The following is a 16,634-nucleotide window of genomic DNA, read 5'->3' as shown; positions in this document are numbered from 1 at the left end:
CACAACCCTCCTCTAGACCCTCTTGAGCAGGTCCATGTCTTTGTCCTGTTGCAGGCCCCAGAGCTGGATGGGGTCTCATGGGAGCAGATTAGAGAGACTGAATCACCTCCCATGACCTGCTGACCATGCTTCTTTTGATGCAGCCTGGGTACAATCAGCTTTCTAGGCTGCAAACACACATTGCCACTTCCTGTCTAATTTTCCAGTCAAAAAATCCCTTCAAATCCATCTTGATTCTTTCCTCCCACCTTCCCTCCTTCTGCCTAAAGCATCCCACAATATATTTTACACAATCCCCAAATTCTTTTTCTTTTCTGCCCCAGAATAACTTTTAACACCTCTTCAGATAATAAGCACATTTAGATTGCGAAGTGTTTGGGGATACAGTTTCTTTTCTTGAGTCACCTTGGTGGATATCAGATCAGGGACAATAGTCAAATCATTCTATAGTGGTCTCAAAAGAGTTATTTTGGTGCACTGTGTTTCCCCAGATTAGTTTATTAGTGTTGCTCCACCTATCACTGTTCAGATGTTAAGTTAGAATTGTACCATTAGTTTAACCAAATTGAGAAAGTTGACTCTTTAGTTAAAAAGCAAAATGTTCTCATACCTCTGCATTTACTAAAAAATAAAAACATCTGTAATTGTATCTGACTGAAAAAAAAAATAACATATCTTCTTAGCATGTTTAACTTGAAATATTGTTAGAACTCATTGGCCCATCTGGAAGATGCTTTACATGCTAAACACTTGCACAGGTTAAAAACTGGTGAGATGAATTAATGAGAGACGAGACCATGAAAGGCTGTTAAACATGAAGGTACATGGAGATTGGAGGCAGCTTGGGTTGCAGTGATCATGCATTGGTGGAGTTTGTAATCCTCAACAATATGGATCAGGTATAGAGTGAAATTAGGTCCCTGAACTTTAGGAAAGCAAACTTCCAGCTCTTAAAGGAAGGCAAGAGATCATCGTAGCTGAGTTAGGGACATGCTGACCAAACTAAAGGCAAAGAAGCAAATGCACAGGCAGCGGAAACAAGGATAGGTAACCTGCAAAAGAGAATAGAAAAGTTTGGTTGTGTAGAGAGAGGGTAAGGAACGCCAAGGTGAAGCTGGAACTGAACCTGGTAAGGGACCCAAATAGTAACAAGAAGGGCCTCTACAGGTACATTAATCACAAAAGGAAGGTCAAAGAAGTGGCATAGTGGCACCCCCATTGATCAATAATGCTGGTAAACTGGTAACAATGGACAAAGAGAAGGCTGAGGTACTGAAAAATGTTTTTGCCTGTCTTCAATGGCAACCTCTCTTCCCATACTTCTGTGGAGAAACAGCAGGATGGGGGCTGGGGAAGCAAAATCCCTCCACCATAAGTAAATATCAGGTTCATGACCACCTGAGGAGCCTGAATGTACATAGGTTGATGGGACTCGATTAGATTTGCCACAGGAATTTTAGGTTGGATATTAGGAAAAATTTCCTCACCAAAAGGTTTGCCAAGCATTAGAATAGGCTGCTCAGGAAGTGGTTAAATCCTTTTCTGTGAAGGTATTTAACACAATTATGTGTGTTACTAATGACAGAGTTTAGTGGTGGACTTGGCAGTGCTGGGTTAATGGTTGGACTTCATGATCTTAAAGGTCTTTTTCAACCCCAAGGATTCTATGATTCTATGAATGTATAGAACAAAACCATACCCCAAATAAATGAAATTTTATAATAATTGACAGTACAAGAGAAAACGATTTTCTGAATTATCAGTTCCATACTTTTTTTGGAAGAGAGATTAGCTCAGTTGTCTAGACCACAGTGCTAGTAACATCAAGGTTGTGGGTTCAATCCCTGCACAGCCCATTCACTTAAAATTTGAACTCAGTGATCCCAGTGAGTCCCTTCTAACTCAGAATATTCTGTGAATTTGAATCTGTTTTTCATGTTGATGGATTTATTCTAATTTTTTTATATTCCAGAAAAATGTATGCTAGTTATAGCAATTTACTCATGTCTGCATTGTTAAAAAAAGAAGGAAACACTCTTACATTCAGTTTCACTGTCTGCTGCTCTACGTTTATGCAAAATCATGCCATTTAGATATGTAGAAGAGTGTCATAATGAAAATGGTAGAATATGAGAAAAACCATGTAAGAAATTCCTAAGGATTTAGATCAAAAAAGTATGGTAGATCTACTTGAAACAAAGTATGGCAACAATTTGAAAAGTATGGAAATAGCTGCCTGCATAATGAATATAGTTTTAAAATTTAGGCATTTAAGAGGCCTAAAAACCTACTGAAATTGTAGCTTCTCTGCTAGAAGAACTCTTGGAATCATTTAAAAAGAAATGAAGGTATTCCTGAGCAAAACTTTGGAGTCATTTCAGCTAAAAACATTTTTCCTTCTTTAAGCAATTACATTGCATGTATAGTTTCTGGGGATAAAGTTCCTCTACAGAATTATTCAGGTTGGAAAATAAGTCATCTATTCAACCTCCTTCTCAAAAGATGGTCAATTATGGATCAGATCATATTGCTTATAATTCTGTATAGTTAAGTCTTGAAAACCTTTAAGAATAAAAAAAATTTGTAACATCTCTATGCAACTTATTTCCAAGACTATTTTCCTCCTAGTTAATTATTTTCCTATATCTAGTTAAACCCCCTTTCCTCTAATTTCTGTTTATGGTTGTTGTCACTCATTTTTCTTCTGTGCACATCAGTGCCTGACTGTGTTCTTACCTCTTGGATACTGGAAGGCTGCTACTTATTCTTCCGAATCCTTTTTTTCCAGGCTGAACAAGCCCAGTTGCCTCAGAATTTCTTCTTAGGGCAAGAGCTCTAGCTCTTGACATCTTGTGAGCCTCCTGCTAAGCTCACTCCCATTGATCAATGCCTCATATTGGGGAGCAGATGGCACAGCTGGGCATCCAAAATCAGACACAGTATTAGACAGGTAGTCTAACATGTACTGAGTGAAGGGGAATTATTTTCCTCAATCTTCTATTAGTTTCATGTTAATACAGCCCAGTATCCTGTTAGCCAACTGTGCTTGTGAAGCCCCAGTCATTTTCAGCAGAGCTCCTCCCCATTGAGGCACTCACAGGTTTATACTCATCCAGGTGTTTGTCCATCCTAGGTGAGGAACTTTACATGTCTCCTTGCTGGATTTTATGGCAGCCTGTTGAGCCTAATCCTCCTGCATTTCTAAATGCCTCTACATGGCAGCTCTTTGGTCAATTATATCGACTGCATTCTCCAAATTAGTGTTGCCAGATTGATAAGGGTTTTGTCTCCTTCTCCAGGTCACTGATAAAGATGTTAATCAGATTAAATCCTAGAATAGAACCTTGAGCAACAGTATTTGCAACTGGTCTCTAAACAGCACAAATCACTGACCGCTATCCCTTGAGTGTGGAGTTGATGTTGTCCAGACTGCCATGACTAGTACTGTGTATTTTAGCACCTTTCTGTATACAGTCTAGGTGGGAGTGATATTATTGTGCTTTTCTGTCAAACTAATCATGTTGAAATGCACTTAGATCCAAAGTAGAAAAGTTTTGAAGTGCTGCACAGTACTTTATGGACTTCCTGATTTAGATGTCTCCAAATTGCATCTGAGAGGCATCCTTACCTGTAAATATATTCTCAGAGACCCAACAGATCAGCTCTATTTTGGATAGACACCTAGTTGGCTTATTCAGTCTCTCTTACTTTCACGTTTTCACTGAGTTTTCAGTTAGTGGACTAACAGTTTCAAGATGTGTTACAAAAAAGCCTCATCCTTTTTTAAAAAAAGGTTTATGTTACTGTATTCTGACTGACTCTTGTACCAGTCAGTGTTTTTATATATAAATACATTGACTTGTATAACAATATAAAACAGAATCATGCTTGTCTTCCCTCTTTATTTTAATTATTATTACTATTTTAATTTTCTCTTAATTTAATTGGTTTTGTTTTCTTTGCTCTCCTCTCTGCTCCTGGTCTTCCCTTTTCTTTTTCTTCAAGCTTTTATTCGATGTGACAATGGTTGGCTTCTTTTTGTTGAAGTAAAGTTGTTTTGGACATGATTTAGAAGAAACTTGAGTGCATTCCAGTGTCTTTTATTATTGCCTTTAAATGGATTTTTTAGTTAATCCATTAGAAATAATTATTTTTAAAGAACTTTGAGGCTTATTAAAAATAACAATTAAAATTGCTATGGTGCTGGTAATATTTAGAAAAATCAAAAACCTTAATTGGTTATTAGTGGCATTATAATTGATACTGTTAAGCAGCTCCTGGACCTTGAGCTCTGCCTTTAATTAGAGGCAATGGTGTCTGCTTCCCTCTGAGATTTCTTTATGAAAGTATTTTGCTTAATAACACAGGGTTATCAGCTTCCAATTGTCTTCTGAATGAAACCTCCCAAATGGTGCCACCTGTCACTGCCTTCCCCATATTAGTCAGAATTTCCAAGCATGCTCTTTTTTATTGCTTAAGCCTTTTTTTTTCTGCTTTCTAATAAGTATTTTTCTACTCCTTGTTTTACAATTAGTATTCTAACTTTTCCTTGACTCTTGGTGAATTATGAATCATAAAGTATGGGAAGTATAATTTGTCTCCTAAGAATTATTTCAGAATAGTATGAAGTATTTTTGAAAATGAAACAAACAAACAGAAACAAACAAAAAAAGTCAAGCTTCTTTACAGCTTTTTCTGTCTTTAATATTTTGGCCAAACCAAAGCACATCGCCTGCTATCTTGTCCTTCTTCTTCATTTTGGATAAATCTTTTCTCAATTTGAAACTTCTGGATATGTATATTTCATGGTACCTTCAAGCTTGCTTGTTTTCCATGGCTGTTTCTTCATGTCTTTATCATTAATTTTTCTAAGTTTATGATAATACTGTCACTTGTTGAAAATTTGCTCCCAACTACTGACTAGTTTATTGCTGCTTTTAATTAGTGTGCTTCCAGGATGGCCTGTTTGACAGTATCTTCACTTGTTACTTTTCAACTGTCTTTCCTATACTTTTTCCCTATCCTACTTTTCTCCTCCCCCATAATTCAAATTTCTTGTAGCACCTCTTTGTTAATTTAACTGATTTTTTCCTCACATTTACTGATCTGATGATGTTGCAAACTTGCTTTTTAGCAATTTTGCCCTCACTGGCTAAATTTTTACAACTCTCAGGTTTCTTCTAAAATATTTGTACCATCCGATGTTTCAATTTGGCTTTTACCACTCACTTATCTACCTTTGAGTATCTAAAGTTTCTGATGTTTTCCTCACTTCTATTTGTAATATTTATCTGTTCTGCACTTTATTTGTTAGCAACATATGATAGGGTTTGTAATTTATCATTGTTTTTGTTTTAAATATTTTCCCTCCTTTCTTAGACTTTCTTTCTATTTTCTGAATATTTATGAGATAGTTTCCACACTCTTGCTTCAGGTAAGTGCCTACTCACCATAAAGTCATCACATTATACAGAAAGTTTGGCATATTTAATGTAAGTGTTCTAGCAAGAAGCCTTTAGTTTATTTTATACACATCCAGTGTGGTGGATTATTAATTTTGGCAAGGGAGAAGTAGAGTTCTGTGCCAGAATGATAGAGAAGAGATGCTGATAGTTTGAGAGCAGTGTTGCATGACATACAAAGACAAGAGAACTTTCATGTGTAAAACAATTGAAGGAAAAAGATATTTTAAATGAAAGAGAAAAAAGGAGGAAGAAAGCAAGCTAAAGCCTGAGAAATCTTGTAGGATGATAATTTATAGTTACAGATAAATAGCAGGAGCAGACTCTTGCAGACCTCTTAGGTTAGGAGAAGTAAGAATCTGAAAGAAACCTATATTGTTTGTAGTATCTTAAAAAACTAATTTAGTATATATTGTATGGCATATTGTTTACTTTGTAGTCAGATAATATCTGAACATACCAAAAATTCCATTGCTGGTACTTAGTTTTCTACACTATCCAATATTTCTTTGATGATTATTGAATTATTTAATCCCAAAACAGGTGCTCTCCACAAGATAGTCTATTCTAAGCATTTTAAATAATTAATATTGTTCTTTTCCCATTTTGTCTTAATTAAAAATATATGTAATATTTTCAATTAAATGAATGATGGATACTGCACTTACACTGTCTTTAGTAGAGCTGTGCAGATCCAAAATTTTGAGGGCTCTCAGTCAGGTAGATAGGTTTCTATGGCCAGGCTTTTGGTCATTCAGGGGCACACTTTGTAATGTCCAAAACACCTTAACCAGTTGGAGACTAGTGTGTTAAATTCCCTGGGATTTACACACCCAAATGCTTTTGCTAAATGAGGAATATATTTGACAATATATTTGTTTCTTTCATTCCAAATTCACAGTTAATTGCAGGGAGTTTTTATCTTTGGTGTATGTGCTTTGGTGGGATATGTGTTTGGTATATGCTTATAAATTGTTACATACTTTTGAAAGGATGTATGGATAATAAAATTATTCTTTTCTGTTTTCTCTTTCTAATAATCCAGACATTGTAAGAGTTACAGATAACTTCAAATTACTCTACTTGTAGTTGGCATCCTCCATTTAAATCAGCTTTCCTAAGACCAAGGGAGAGAGAGGGAGCTTTAGTTAACATAATAGCATTTAAGCAGAGCTGATGCTGAAACAGGTTGGAGAACAGACTTCAGAGTTTTCAGATTGCAATTTTCCCCTAGCTAAACTTGAAATTTGTCCTCAAATCCACAGAACCATTCTGTTTCTTTATGTTATTTTTTAGCTTGGTCATTAAAAATTATAAAATGATAACAAATGTCATAGAAAAGGATACTCTGTAAGCAGCCTGGGAAGCAGGATGCTCTGTCAGTAGTATAGTTCATAGGAGCCTTAGAAAAAACGAAGTACTACCAAAGCAGAAAATAGTTGAAAGAAGGGCTGCTGCTGTGATTTTGTGTAAGAGCAAACGGTAGATTAATACTAAATGAAGGAAGGAAATGTGAAGGGTGCAAGTAAGTTTAAATTTCTTGAAAGGAAGAAAAGAATGTAATTTTTAATTGGAGTTTAATAGCCTGAAAGGCAACAAGGTGAATTGGACATGACAATGTAAATATATATTTACAAGTGTTGTGACAGTAGGCAGTGCTATTCTGGGCTTGTCAAACTAAAAGTCTGGAATTCATGGGTGTACATTTCATCCTAGCCTGAGTATTGAAATCCTCTTACATGGCTGTAGAAGAAATGGAATTGAGACAGTGGCATGTGTTACATATTTTAGGTATTGATAGCTGAACTTTTGCAAGCAGCTATTTTAAGAGAAAGCATTGTTTAATATTTTGAATACATTATGTGACTCATGAATATTCAATAAAGTGCTTAGTTTGCTAAAAATGGGCATGCACTTATCATGAGTACCTGCAGAGCAATTATGAAATAAATTGTGTAAGACTTTAACATCCCATTTTACATTAATTGTTAAGGTAAGATTAAATTAATCTAAGGGACTATAATTGATAGTAACAGTTTTATTTAATTTAATCCTTTTATTACCTGGTATGTAAAGAAAAACATAGCTGATTACTTGTAATTTAATGATGGTTGTTGCTTTGCTATGGTAGACTAAGTTTAAATGGTTCGGTTTTATTTAGCATAATCACTTGACGCTGTGCTTTTAATTAAAAGTAGCAATTCTTACTTTATTTGTAGCCCTTTTATTTAAATGTTTGAATATATAGGAATAGATGGTTTCTATCTTCTGATTCTGTGTTCTATAGAATCATTCACCTTGAGTGTTGTGTTCAGTTCTGGGCCCCTCAGTTCAGGAAAGATATTGAGGTGCTGGAGCAGGTCCAGAGAAGAGCAACAAGGCAAGGAGAAGGGACTGGAGCACAAGTGCTGTGGGGAGAGGCTGAGGGAGCTGGGGTTGTTTAGCCTGGAGAAGAGGAGGCTCAGAGGTGACCTCAGCATTGTCTAGAACTACCTGAAGGGAAGTTCTGGCCAGGTGGGGGTTGGTCTTTTCTCCCAGACACTCAGCAATAGGACAAGGGGGCACGGGCTTAAGCTCTGCCAGGGGAAATTGAAGTTGAGAGATCAGAAAAAAATTCTTTACAGAGAGAGTAATCAGGCATTGGAATGGGCTGCCCAGAGAGGTGATGGATTCCCCATCCCTGGAGGTTTTTAAACTGAGATTGGCCGTGGCACTGAGTGCAATGATCTGGTAAAGGGTCTGGAATTGGACCAAGGGTTGGACTTGATGATCTTGGAGGTCTTTTCAAACCCAATGGATTCTGTGATTCCACCATTATGTAAAAGCATCTTTTAGCTGTCTTTACTAGTCCTCAGACAGTAACACACTTTCTTTGGTGCTATAAAGGATTCAGCTGTATTAAGCTTAGCTGATGTTAATGCTAGAGACAGAAACAAGAAGAAGTTATAAATGTTAACAGCACAGAGTAAAATTTAATAATAATAAAAAAAATTCGAAAAAGATTCTGCCCTCCAATGTCATTCTCAACAGCCAGCTCAAGGAATTTGACTTGTGCTCACATGCCAGATGACAACACTGAAAACCTTTTGACCTATAAAGTGTAGTATATAAATGCTGAAAGATTTCCTTTATAGAATCTATGTCTGGACTGGAAGAAATAAGCATTGATGAAGACATTAGCACTGAATTTGATGTCGTTTTGTGACTCACAAAGCATTATGGCTATTTGAAACACAGTGTGAAATTGTCATCAACGCAGATAACAAACAATAGCTGCGTCAGGGTAAGGCAGATGGAATTGTGTTCCACTTATCTACTCTGTAATGTTGAAAAAAAATCAGCTATTTTAGGATCAGGAATAGGCCATCTGCCCAAATTGCCTGCCCTTTCAGCTTGATCTTACTCCCATATTATTAATTTCAATAGAATGTCATTACGTTTTTCTGCTTTGTTTCCTGGAGAGATGCCTCAAGGAAAAGCTGATCAGCTTTACACCAGGTTTTTCTTTACAAATTCCAGCTCTTTCTTTAATGTTTGTATTTCCCTGTTCAAATATTTTGCCTCCAAATAGGATGTTTCTTTGATAATTTTTTTATTAAGCCAGACAACACCTGTCCTTACTGGCAATGTTGGAAATGCGATGAAGGAACCACAGGGATCATGGAAGGGAACAGAGCATTTGCATCAAGGCAAAGAAAAGGACTTTGGGGAAAAAAAAATTAAAAATAATTGAAGCTGTGAGACAGAAAAATAAGTAAGTGAGAGAGATTTGTAAAAAGCATTTTCTAGCTGCCAGAAGAATTTAATTTGTAGTTTTCAGCTTTGTCTGAAGGAAGAGTGACTTCATAAAAGATTCAGTTGCATTGCAGGTGCCTCAGTATAACTGTAGCTTTGCATCTCTCTGAGAATATTGTAGTCAAGTAGGTAGATGTAAATTACATTTATTTATAGTTTTTCTCGAGTGTTCAAAAGAACAAGTCTTATAAACATGCTGTCCAATTGGCTTAACCTTCTTTTTGATCACCCTGGATATAGAAAAGAAACAGTACTTAATGTAACCAGAAAAATAACGTAATCGTAGTCAGTCATGTACCATAAGGTCTGTTTCCATTATTCGTTACTAGTTCTACTGTGTGCTTATGTTACTTACAAAGGATGCTTGTGCATTTTGTCTCAGAATACTGAAGTACAGCTAATCATGGACAGAATTTAGTCTGATACTTTATATTATGTTATTTTCACCCTGCCCTATAATGCAAACATTGAAGAAGACTCAACTCCTTTAGAATGTTTATTGAACATAAAGTGAATAGCTCAAGTCTCAGTTCCAAAGCACAGTTCTCACCAGACAGCCTATGATTGTATATTTTAACATTATAATAATGCAATTCTTGCCAAGGTTTAGTAATAAATTGAATTTATCTGTATAAATAATTGCAGTTTTCTTGTTTAATACTGAATTTCTATAGTTCTCATATAACTTGGTGGGGTTTTTCCTTCAATCTTCACTAACTTTGTCATCTAGATGAATTTTTGTCCTCTGTGCAATGATTTTGTGTTTACTAAATATTTAGATAATCTTTCTCTTGTTTTCACAATCCTTCCATTTTTCTATTGTAGCTTAGCATTTTCCCTGAGTATCTCTGCAGCCTCTTCCTGAGAAAATTGGTTTCAATTATTTCCAATGGAATTAAACTGAAAGCTGTTCAAATTACACATTTGGTATATCAATAAAATGACCTATCAAAACAATTGATTTGGAAGGTCAACCAATATTCCAGAAAGATGTGGGTTGGTTTTTTCCCTCCCTAGCACTTTATTCTAAAATGTTTCTACTCTTGTTCACGGAACCCAAAGATGCCCTAAAATGATCACAGTTTTCTATTGTTTCCCCAACAATTTGATTAAAGATGCCTTTCTGTAAGCCATCTTATGATGAAGTCTCATGATCTTCACTAGGCAACACTAGTAATTTTTTTCCTCTGGATATGTTTTTAGTCATCTTATTTATTACCTCTAGAAAAACCGCATGCAATTGTTAATCTGTTTCCAAGCACATTTTCTCATCTTTAGCATGAGGTGAATTTTCACTCTCTTTTTTGTCTCTAGTGGTTTGTGTTCAGTGCCTATCTTCTCTATTCCATTTAACTATATCCTTCAAAATGTCTTCTGAAGTTTTAATACTTACTGTACAGTTTCTTCTGTGTAAAATATCTTGTCTTGTCAGAGCCACACATCCACTTCATTCAGTTCAATAATTTGAATGTTTTCCTTCATTAAGTCTGACAGTGATGCTTTTCAATTTTTTTGTGTCAGCTCTTCTAGGACTGTCTAGCATGTGAACTGATTTTCTATACTGTATTGGAACCCTTTTCAGAAATGTCTCTTCTAGCTTCAGATAACAAAGAATATCTTATAAGATTATTGTTGATAATTCTGTCTTTTCTACTGCTGGCCAGCACAAGATTGTAGGAAGAATCTCCGTTTCTCTTTTAAGTTTTCTTAAGGTCACTAGTACAGGTTCCACAAGCAGCATGAGTTTTATTAGTGAATTTTGGAAATGGAAATTTCCTTTTTGGATATAAGTCCGGATTTTTTCTGCAATGTTTTATGTAAGTTTTTAGGTACTTTTTGGAGTTACAATTTCACAGCACAGTAGCTAAACTAGAAACTGAAATGTACATATGTAAGTTAGCAATTGATTGTGTTAGAGGATGAAATATTGGAATTTGTTTTTGTAAATGTTTTACCAAGAAGTAAATGCTTAATCTTTTTATGAATAGAACACTACCTTTTAGTCTAGTAGCCAACAGAAAAAAAAGTGAGACAAACTAATTAAAAAGGCTTGTTGGTATTGTGTTTTGGTTATTGCCTAGCCAGACATTTCAAATGTTTGTTTGGCTTCTCTCTTTCATTAGGAGTACATTTCAGAATAAGGTGTGCTGTCAAATGCCAAGGAAAAGGTAATCTATTTCTGAGCTACTATTTTCTGGTTTGAATAACCAGTAAGTATGGCTTTTAATGCATTGGATTCCTGAGAGAAAACTATTAAATAAATGGAAACACAGGTATGTAACAATGCTTTACTGTGTCTGAGGAAATTAAATATAACTTGCTGTCAGTTCCTACCTCCAATAAAGACAGTAAACATGCCAAATAATGAAATACATGAAAATTGTAGCCCTATGTCTTGTGTAGAAAAAAAACCAGTTTCCTATAACGTAGAGATTATGAAGAAGTATTCTACGCCAGACTAAGAAGTTATTTGTACACTTTTTTACAATTGTTGTTAGAATTTTTTGGCATATGTTTCTCAAATAATGCAAGTTAAATATGTACTAAGCTATTAAAGCTAAAACATGGTTTTATTACTTCCCAAGGACTTCAGGTTTATATAGGATATCTGTAGAAGGAAAAGCTATCCATTTTTATTTGAGGATTTTGACATTAATTATGTCTTTGATCATGGAGGAATAATGGATACTTTTAGAAATTTGTTGAGCTAATCTAATGGAGATGTTTCTGTGTAGATATTAAAGATGTTTTGTTTATATGGGTAGTAAGTGGTTTACAGTAATGCCCTGGAAAGCATTGCTATGTGTTCTACAAGAGACTACTTTTGTGTAGTAATAAATAATGCAAGATAGATATGAGATAAAGATCTGCAGACAGGCTCACATATTGCTAAGAGAACAGAAGAATTTCACACAGACACATAAAAATGTATGTTAGTGGCCTTATCTCCAACATCCCTTTTGCCTTTAAAAAGTTCTCAGAGAAAATATAATTTTAACAAAAAGTACTACTAAACTTACATTTCTGTTAGAAAAATGTCATACAACCTTAACCCAGCAAAAATATCCAATGTGCTCAGGTTTGCATTTTAACAAGAGAATATGTAAGGAGATATTTTAATAGGCATTAGGATGAGTTTGTTTATTGTCAGACAAGGGCTCCAGGAATGGAGGGCTTTTTTTTTTAGAAACAAAGAAGACAAAAACTATTTTGATTTTAATCAAAAATGTATTTTCTCATTAAAAAAATTCACATACTCACTGTGTCTACTCTACAGAATTTGTCCATTTCATTACACCATTTGTCAATCCTAGTATATCTGTTCACTGCAAAAACTCGTGGCTAGTGTGTGTAATACAGCACAGGAGGAGGTATTGCTCAGTTCCACTACTTTTAGATAGTAATTAAAAAAAATACCGAAAATGTTCTTGGCTACTTCCGCTGTATTCCAGACTTGAAAGTCCCATAAAAGTTCTAGAATATGAAGTTAGTTGTATTTGGTTGGTAGAATATCCTTAGAAGCCATTTAGTTAAAATTCTTCTCTTATACTGAGTCACTATATATTCCCATTTGTTGGCAGCAGAAATGTCCAGGCAACTAGTTCCTAAGAGAAATACTATCCCTTTTTGCCTTTTTATTCAGCACAAATGCAGTCAGGGTTTTTAGTTTCAGAAATGAAGTGATATACTGACCTATTTATGACATATTGTTCGGTACACCTATTACAGTTGCTTTTACTTCCATTGCTGTGCTTTTTTCTTTGCCCATGTCCCAAAGAGTGATTAGAGGAGGATAAAGCTCATTGAGTGAAAAGGATTGTTTCTTCACGTAATTCCTTAGATAACTGTGTCCAGTGCCATAGTTCATATCTTGTGAGATGCAGCTGTAGAGATACATCACAGAGATGATTCCCAAAAGCGCACCAAGGCAGGCAAGAAATCCCATTACGTTGTTCTTTTCATAGCCTCTCACTTCCAGGTCTAGTCCTTTTGTGGTTACATTGACACATTGTTTCTTATTCTGTGAATGGATAGTGGGAATATCTATACAAATTTTGTATTCAGTTGATGGATTTAGATGTGTAAGATTATATACCTTTATATCAGATGGTATTCGAGCACTCTGTGCAGCCTGGGAGTCTTCAGCTTGCAGAAAGGCTGTCCATCTAACACTGGACTTCAGAATTTTAGAACTTGCTTTCCATGAAACCAAAACAGAATTAGATTTTATGTCTTTTATTTTAATATTTAAAGATCCATTGCTGTCCTGAGGGAAAGAGCCATCCACTTTAATCATGACTGACTTCAGGTCTGCCCCAACTAAATTTGTTGCCATACATGTGTATAAGCCACTTTCTCTTTGTGTTACATCACTTATGTCTAACGTTCCTTCGGAATGAATGTAGTATTTATCAGAAACAGTATTAGGCAAAAGTTTGTGTCCTGATGGTGTTATCCAGTAGATTTCAGGTTCTGGTTCTGCTGTTGCTCTGCAGTGTAAGGAAATATGGCTACCAGCTTTTAAATCCAAAGTAGATGGAAAACTCTCAGGAGCTATCAGGGGGAGACAGATTTCCATCATTTCCCGGAAATGTATCTGTCTGACATTCTGACCTTGGAATTCAGGAGGGTCTACACAGAACAGGGACTCTGGCTCCATGAAGCGAATGTTTGTTTTATTCATGTTAATCCAGCGGATGACACAGTCACACCTAATGGGATTGCTGTGTATACTGACTTCTTTGAGGCTGGGCAAAGACTCTATTGTACTGCGGTACAGGGCACTCAACGCGTTGCTGTTGAGCATGAGCGATTCCAGCTTGGGAAGTCTGTAGAATGCGTTGGGGTGAATGTAGGATAATCTGGGGTTATTGGTAGCTTCTATTTTTCTTAAATCTGGCAAATTATCAACTGCAAGACTGTCTATAGAAATCAGCTCAGGCATGTTGTTGATTCCTAACTCTTTGAGGTGCAGCATATTGCTGAAATCTCCTCGTCGTATTCTGTTAATGGGATTCTTATTTAGATCCAGAAATTTAAGATTTGTAGCCTTTTGAAGAGCAATGTGGGGCACTCTAACAAATCTGTTGTCATAAAATGAAATGCTTTCTAAGTTGTCAAGGCCAGCCAAAGCATTATCTGGTATTTCAGTGAGATTTATACCTGCTAAAACTAGGCTGCGCAGATTACTAAGAGGTTTGAAGTTCATGTCTTCAATTCTGATAATTGGGTTTTCTCCAATCATGAGAATTTCAAGATTAGGTGTAGCTTCAAACCACTTTCTGTTGATCACCTGCAGACCATTTGAATTGAGATGAAGTCTGAGAAGATTATTGAGGCCTATGAAAGCTCCTGGTGCAATCACAGAAAGCAGATTGTGATTAATATAAAGCTCTTGTAAATTGTTGAGTCCAGAGAGACATTCTTCAGGGAGTTCAGTAATTTTGTTTTCTTCAAGGTACACTGAAAGCAACTGTGGTATTTTTCTAAGATTAATACTGGTCACTGAGGATAAATTGTTCTGAGATAAATCTAGACCAGTTAAATTCACTGGGAAGTCTACTGAATGTTCAATTTTTGCAATATTATTAGTCTGTAGAAGTAGAACTTGTGTGTCAGCAGGCAGTCTGGCTGGAAATTTAAAAAGGCCTAAATCATTACAGTCCACTGTTGGAGCCTCCATGTACACAGACCTGGGGGTGAACCATGGTCTGATCTCACATATACAGGACTCTGGGCAGTCTGTTTTTTTTCCTACAGCTTGTGGTAGTGCAGTGGTTAGTAGACCAAGTAGTAAATTAATTTTAAGTTGCATGTCTTTCATCTTAGCTCAAATGTTCAGGAAAGTAGCAGGCCCTTTAGTATTCCACAATTATGGTCTTGGAATTCAGTATGACTTGGTTAATTAATAAAATACACCCTTGCATTTATCAAAAGATGATTGTGAAGGTCTTCCTTCCTGAGGATAAGTGATAAATTTGTAACCAACTTGTCCAGTAGTAAGAGCCATTTTGTGGAAATGAAGGTCACTATGTCCTTGATGACATAAAATTGATGAGCTTTGTGAAGATGAAGCATGTATAGATGGTCATAGGAGATTAAGCAATTCATTTATTTAGTAGTATTAACTTCAAATCCCATGATTGATTAGTGTTTGCAGGAATGACAGGATGACCTAAAATACAAAAAGAGGAAATAATTAGTATAAGAAACTGTAAAGTCATAAATTAATTTAGCCATCTTTTGCTTTCTACTGTTAATTATTGCAAGTAAGAAAAGAAAATGACTGTGGTGCCTGGAGTATTATACTGGTGTTCAGATAGCATAAATTAATATAGTAATATATCTTTAGACTTTTAGCTTGTCATACATCCAGTGGAGCACTGTTCTACAGAAAGATGAAGATCCAGAGAGTATAAAGCAAAATATATCAGTGAGATTTTTCCACGTATTTTATCCTCCTTTAAAATATTTTCTTTTTTTTTTCTTTCAGTTATCACTAGAAGCAGACAGTTTTTTTAGCTTTGAAAGTGTAAACACTGAGCAAAATCCTACAGAGCATGAATATTTAACTTTTGAACATGTAGTTTATAAATATAAAGAACATAATTTATGTATAATCAAAGGAAAATGGAATGGTTGGATTAATACATATTCCTAATGATGATGTTCTTAGGCAAGCCTGAGATATTTATACAGAAATACACAAAATTGTTAATCCACAGGTTTTATAATTTTTAATTCTTTTTGTAGCTGCTGTTTAGAGAGAAGACCTTTTTTCTTTTTTTTTTTAAAGTGCTAATTAGAAAGAAATATGTACCTTCTAATAACTAGCTTGTCATTTTGGCAAATTCAGGCTAATCACTGGCTTTCTTATTCAGGCTTCAATAACCTCAATTGCAAGGAATAATAACAGAAAAGTGTCTTTAGAGTGATAAGGAAAAAAAAATCTACACTAGTAATTGCATCTTTGGTCTGTAGCTCTGCAAAAATCTGAAATTTGCAGATCACGTTCGTGTCCCATATTAAAGACTGAAACCTTAACATCTTGAGGCATCAAATGTTTGCTTCCCAGATGTACTTGCTTTTTGTGGAGAAAATAAATCCAACTTTGAATGTTATATTTTGTTCCAAAGCACATAATACCAAAGCTTCTGTGTTTTCATATATAAAGTAGTACACATTAACTGCTTCATTTATTTCAGAATATAGACTTTACACTTAACTTTACCCAGAATTTGTTTCCAAAGACTGTTTCTGCCAGGCACGTTTATGCCCTTTCTCCACTTGCCTCTAGTGTTAAAACTCACAGTGACATTGTTTACAAACTGTAGGATAAGATCAATGCTTCATTGACATTGATAAATAACTTTTGAG

General features: G+C 35.4%; 2 protein-coding genes across 6 annotated transcripts in view; one reads left to right on the top strand and one right to left on the bottom strand.

The window, feature by feature from the left end:
* The window catches only part of IMMP2L (inner mitochondrial membrane peptidase subunit 2), a 444,206-nt gene that overhangs the window by 163,336 nt on the left and 264,236 nt on the right, over positions 1-16,634 (top strand). The window lies entirely within an intron of this gene.
* LRRN3 (leucine rich repeat neuronal 3) overlaps positions 11,827-16,634 on the bottom strand; it is a 34,589-nt gene continuing 29,781 nt past the window's right edge. The window contains exon 2 of the mRNA XM_071549989.1: positions 11,827-15,432. Coding sequence (XP_071406090.1) covers positions 12,955-15,081 — 2,127 coding nt within the window. The 5' untranslated portion in view covers positions 15,082-15,432 and the 3' untranslated portion in view covers positions 11,827-12,954. The remainder of the gene's footprint in view (positions 15,433-16,634) is intronic.

Source organism: Pithys albifrons, chromosome 3 (genome assembly GCF_047495875.1).
Source record: "Pithys albifrons albifrons isolate INPA30051 chromosome 3, PitAlb_v1, whole genome shotgun sequence".
Lineage (NCBI taxonomy): Eukaryota > Metazoa > Chordata > Aves > Passeriformes > Thamnophilidae > Pithys > Pithys albifrons.
The sequence above is the reverse complement of the archived record's forward strand: the minus strand, read 5'-3'. Positions and strand labels throughout refer to the sequence as shown.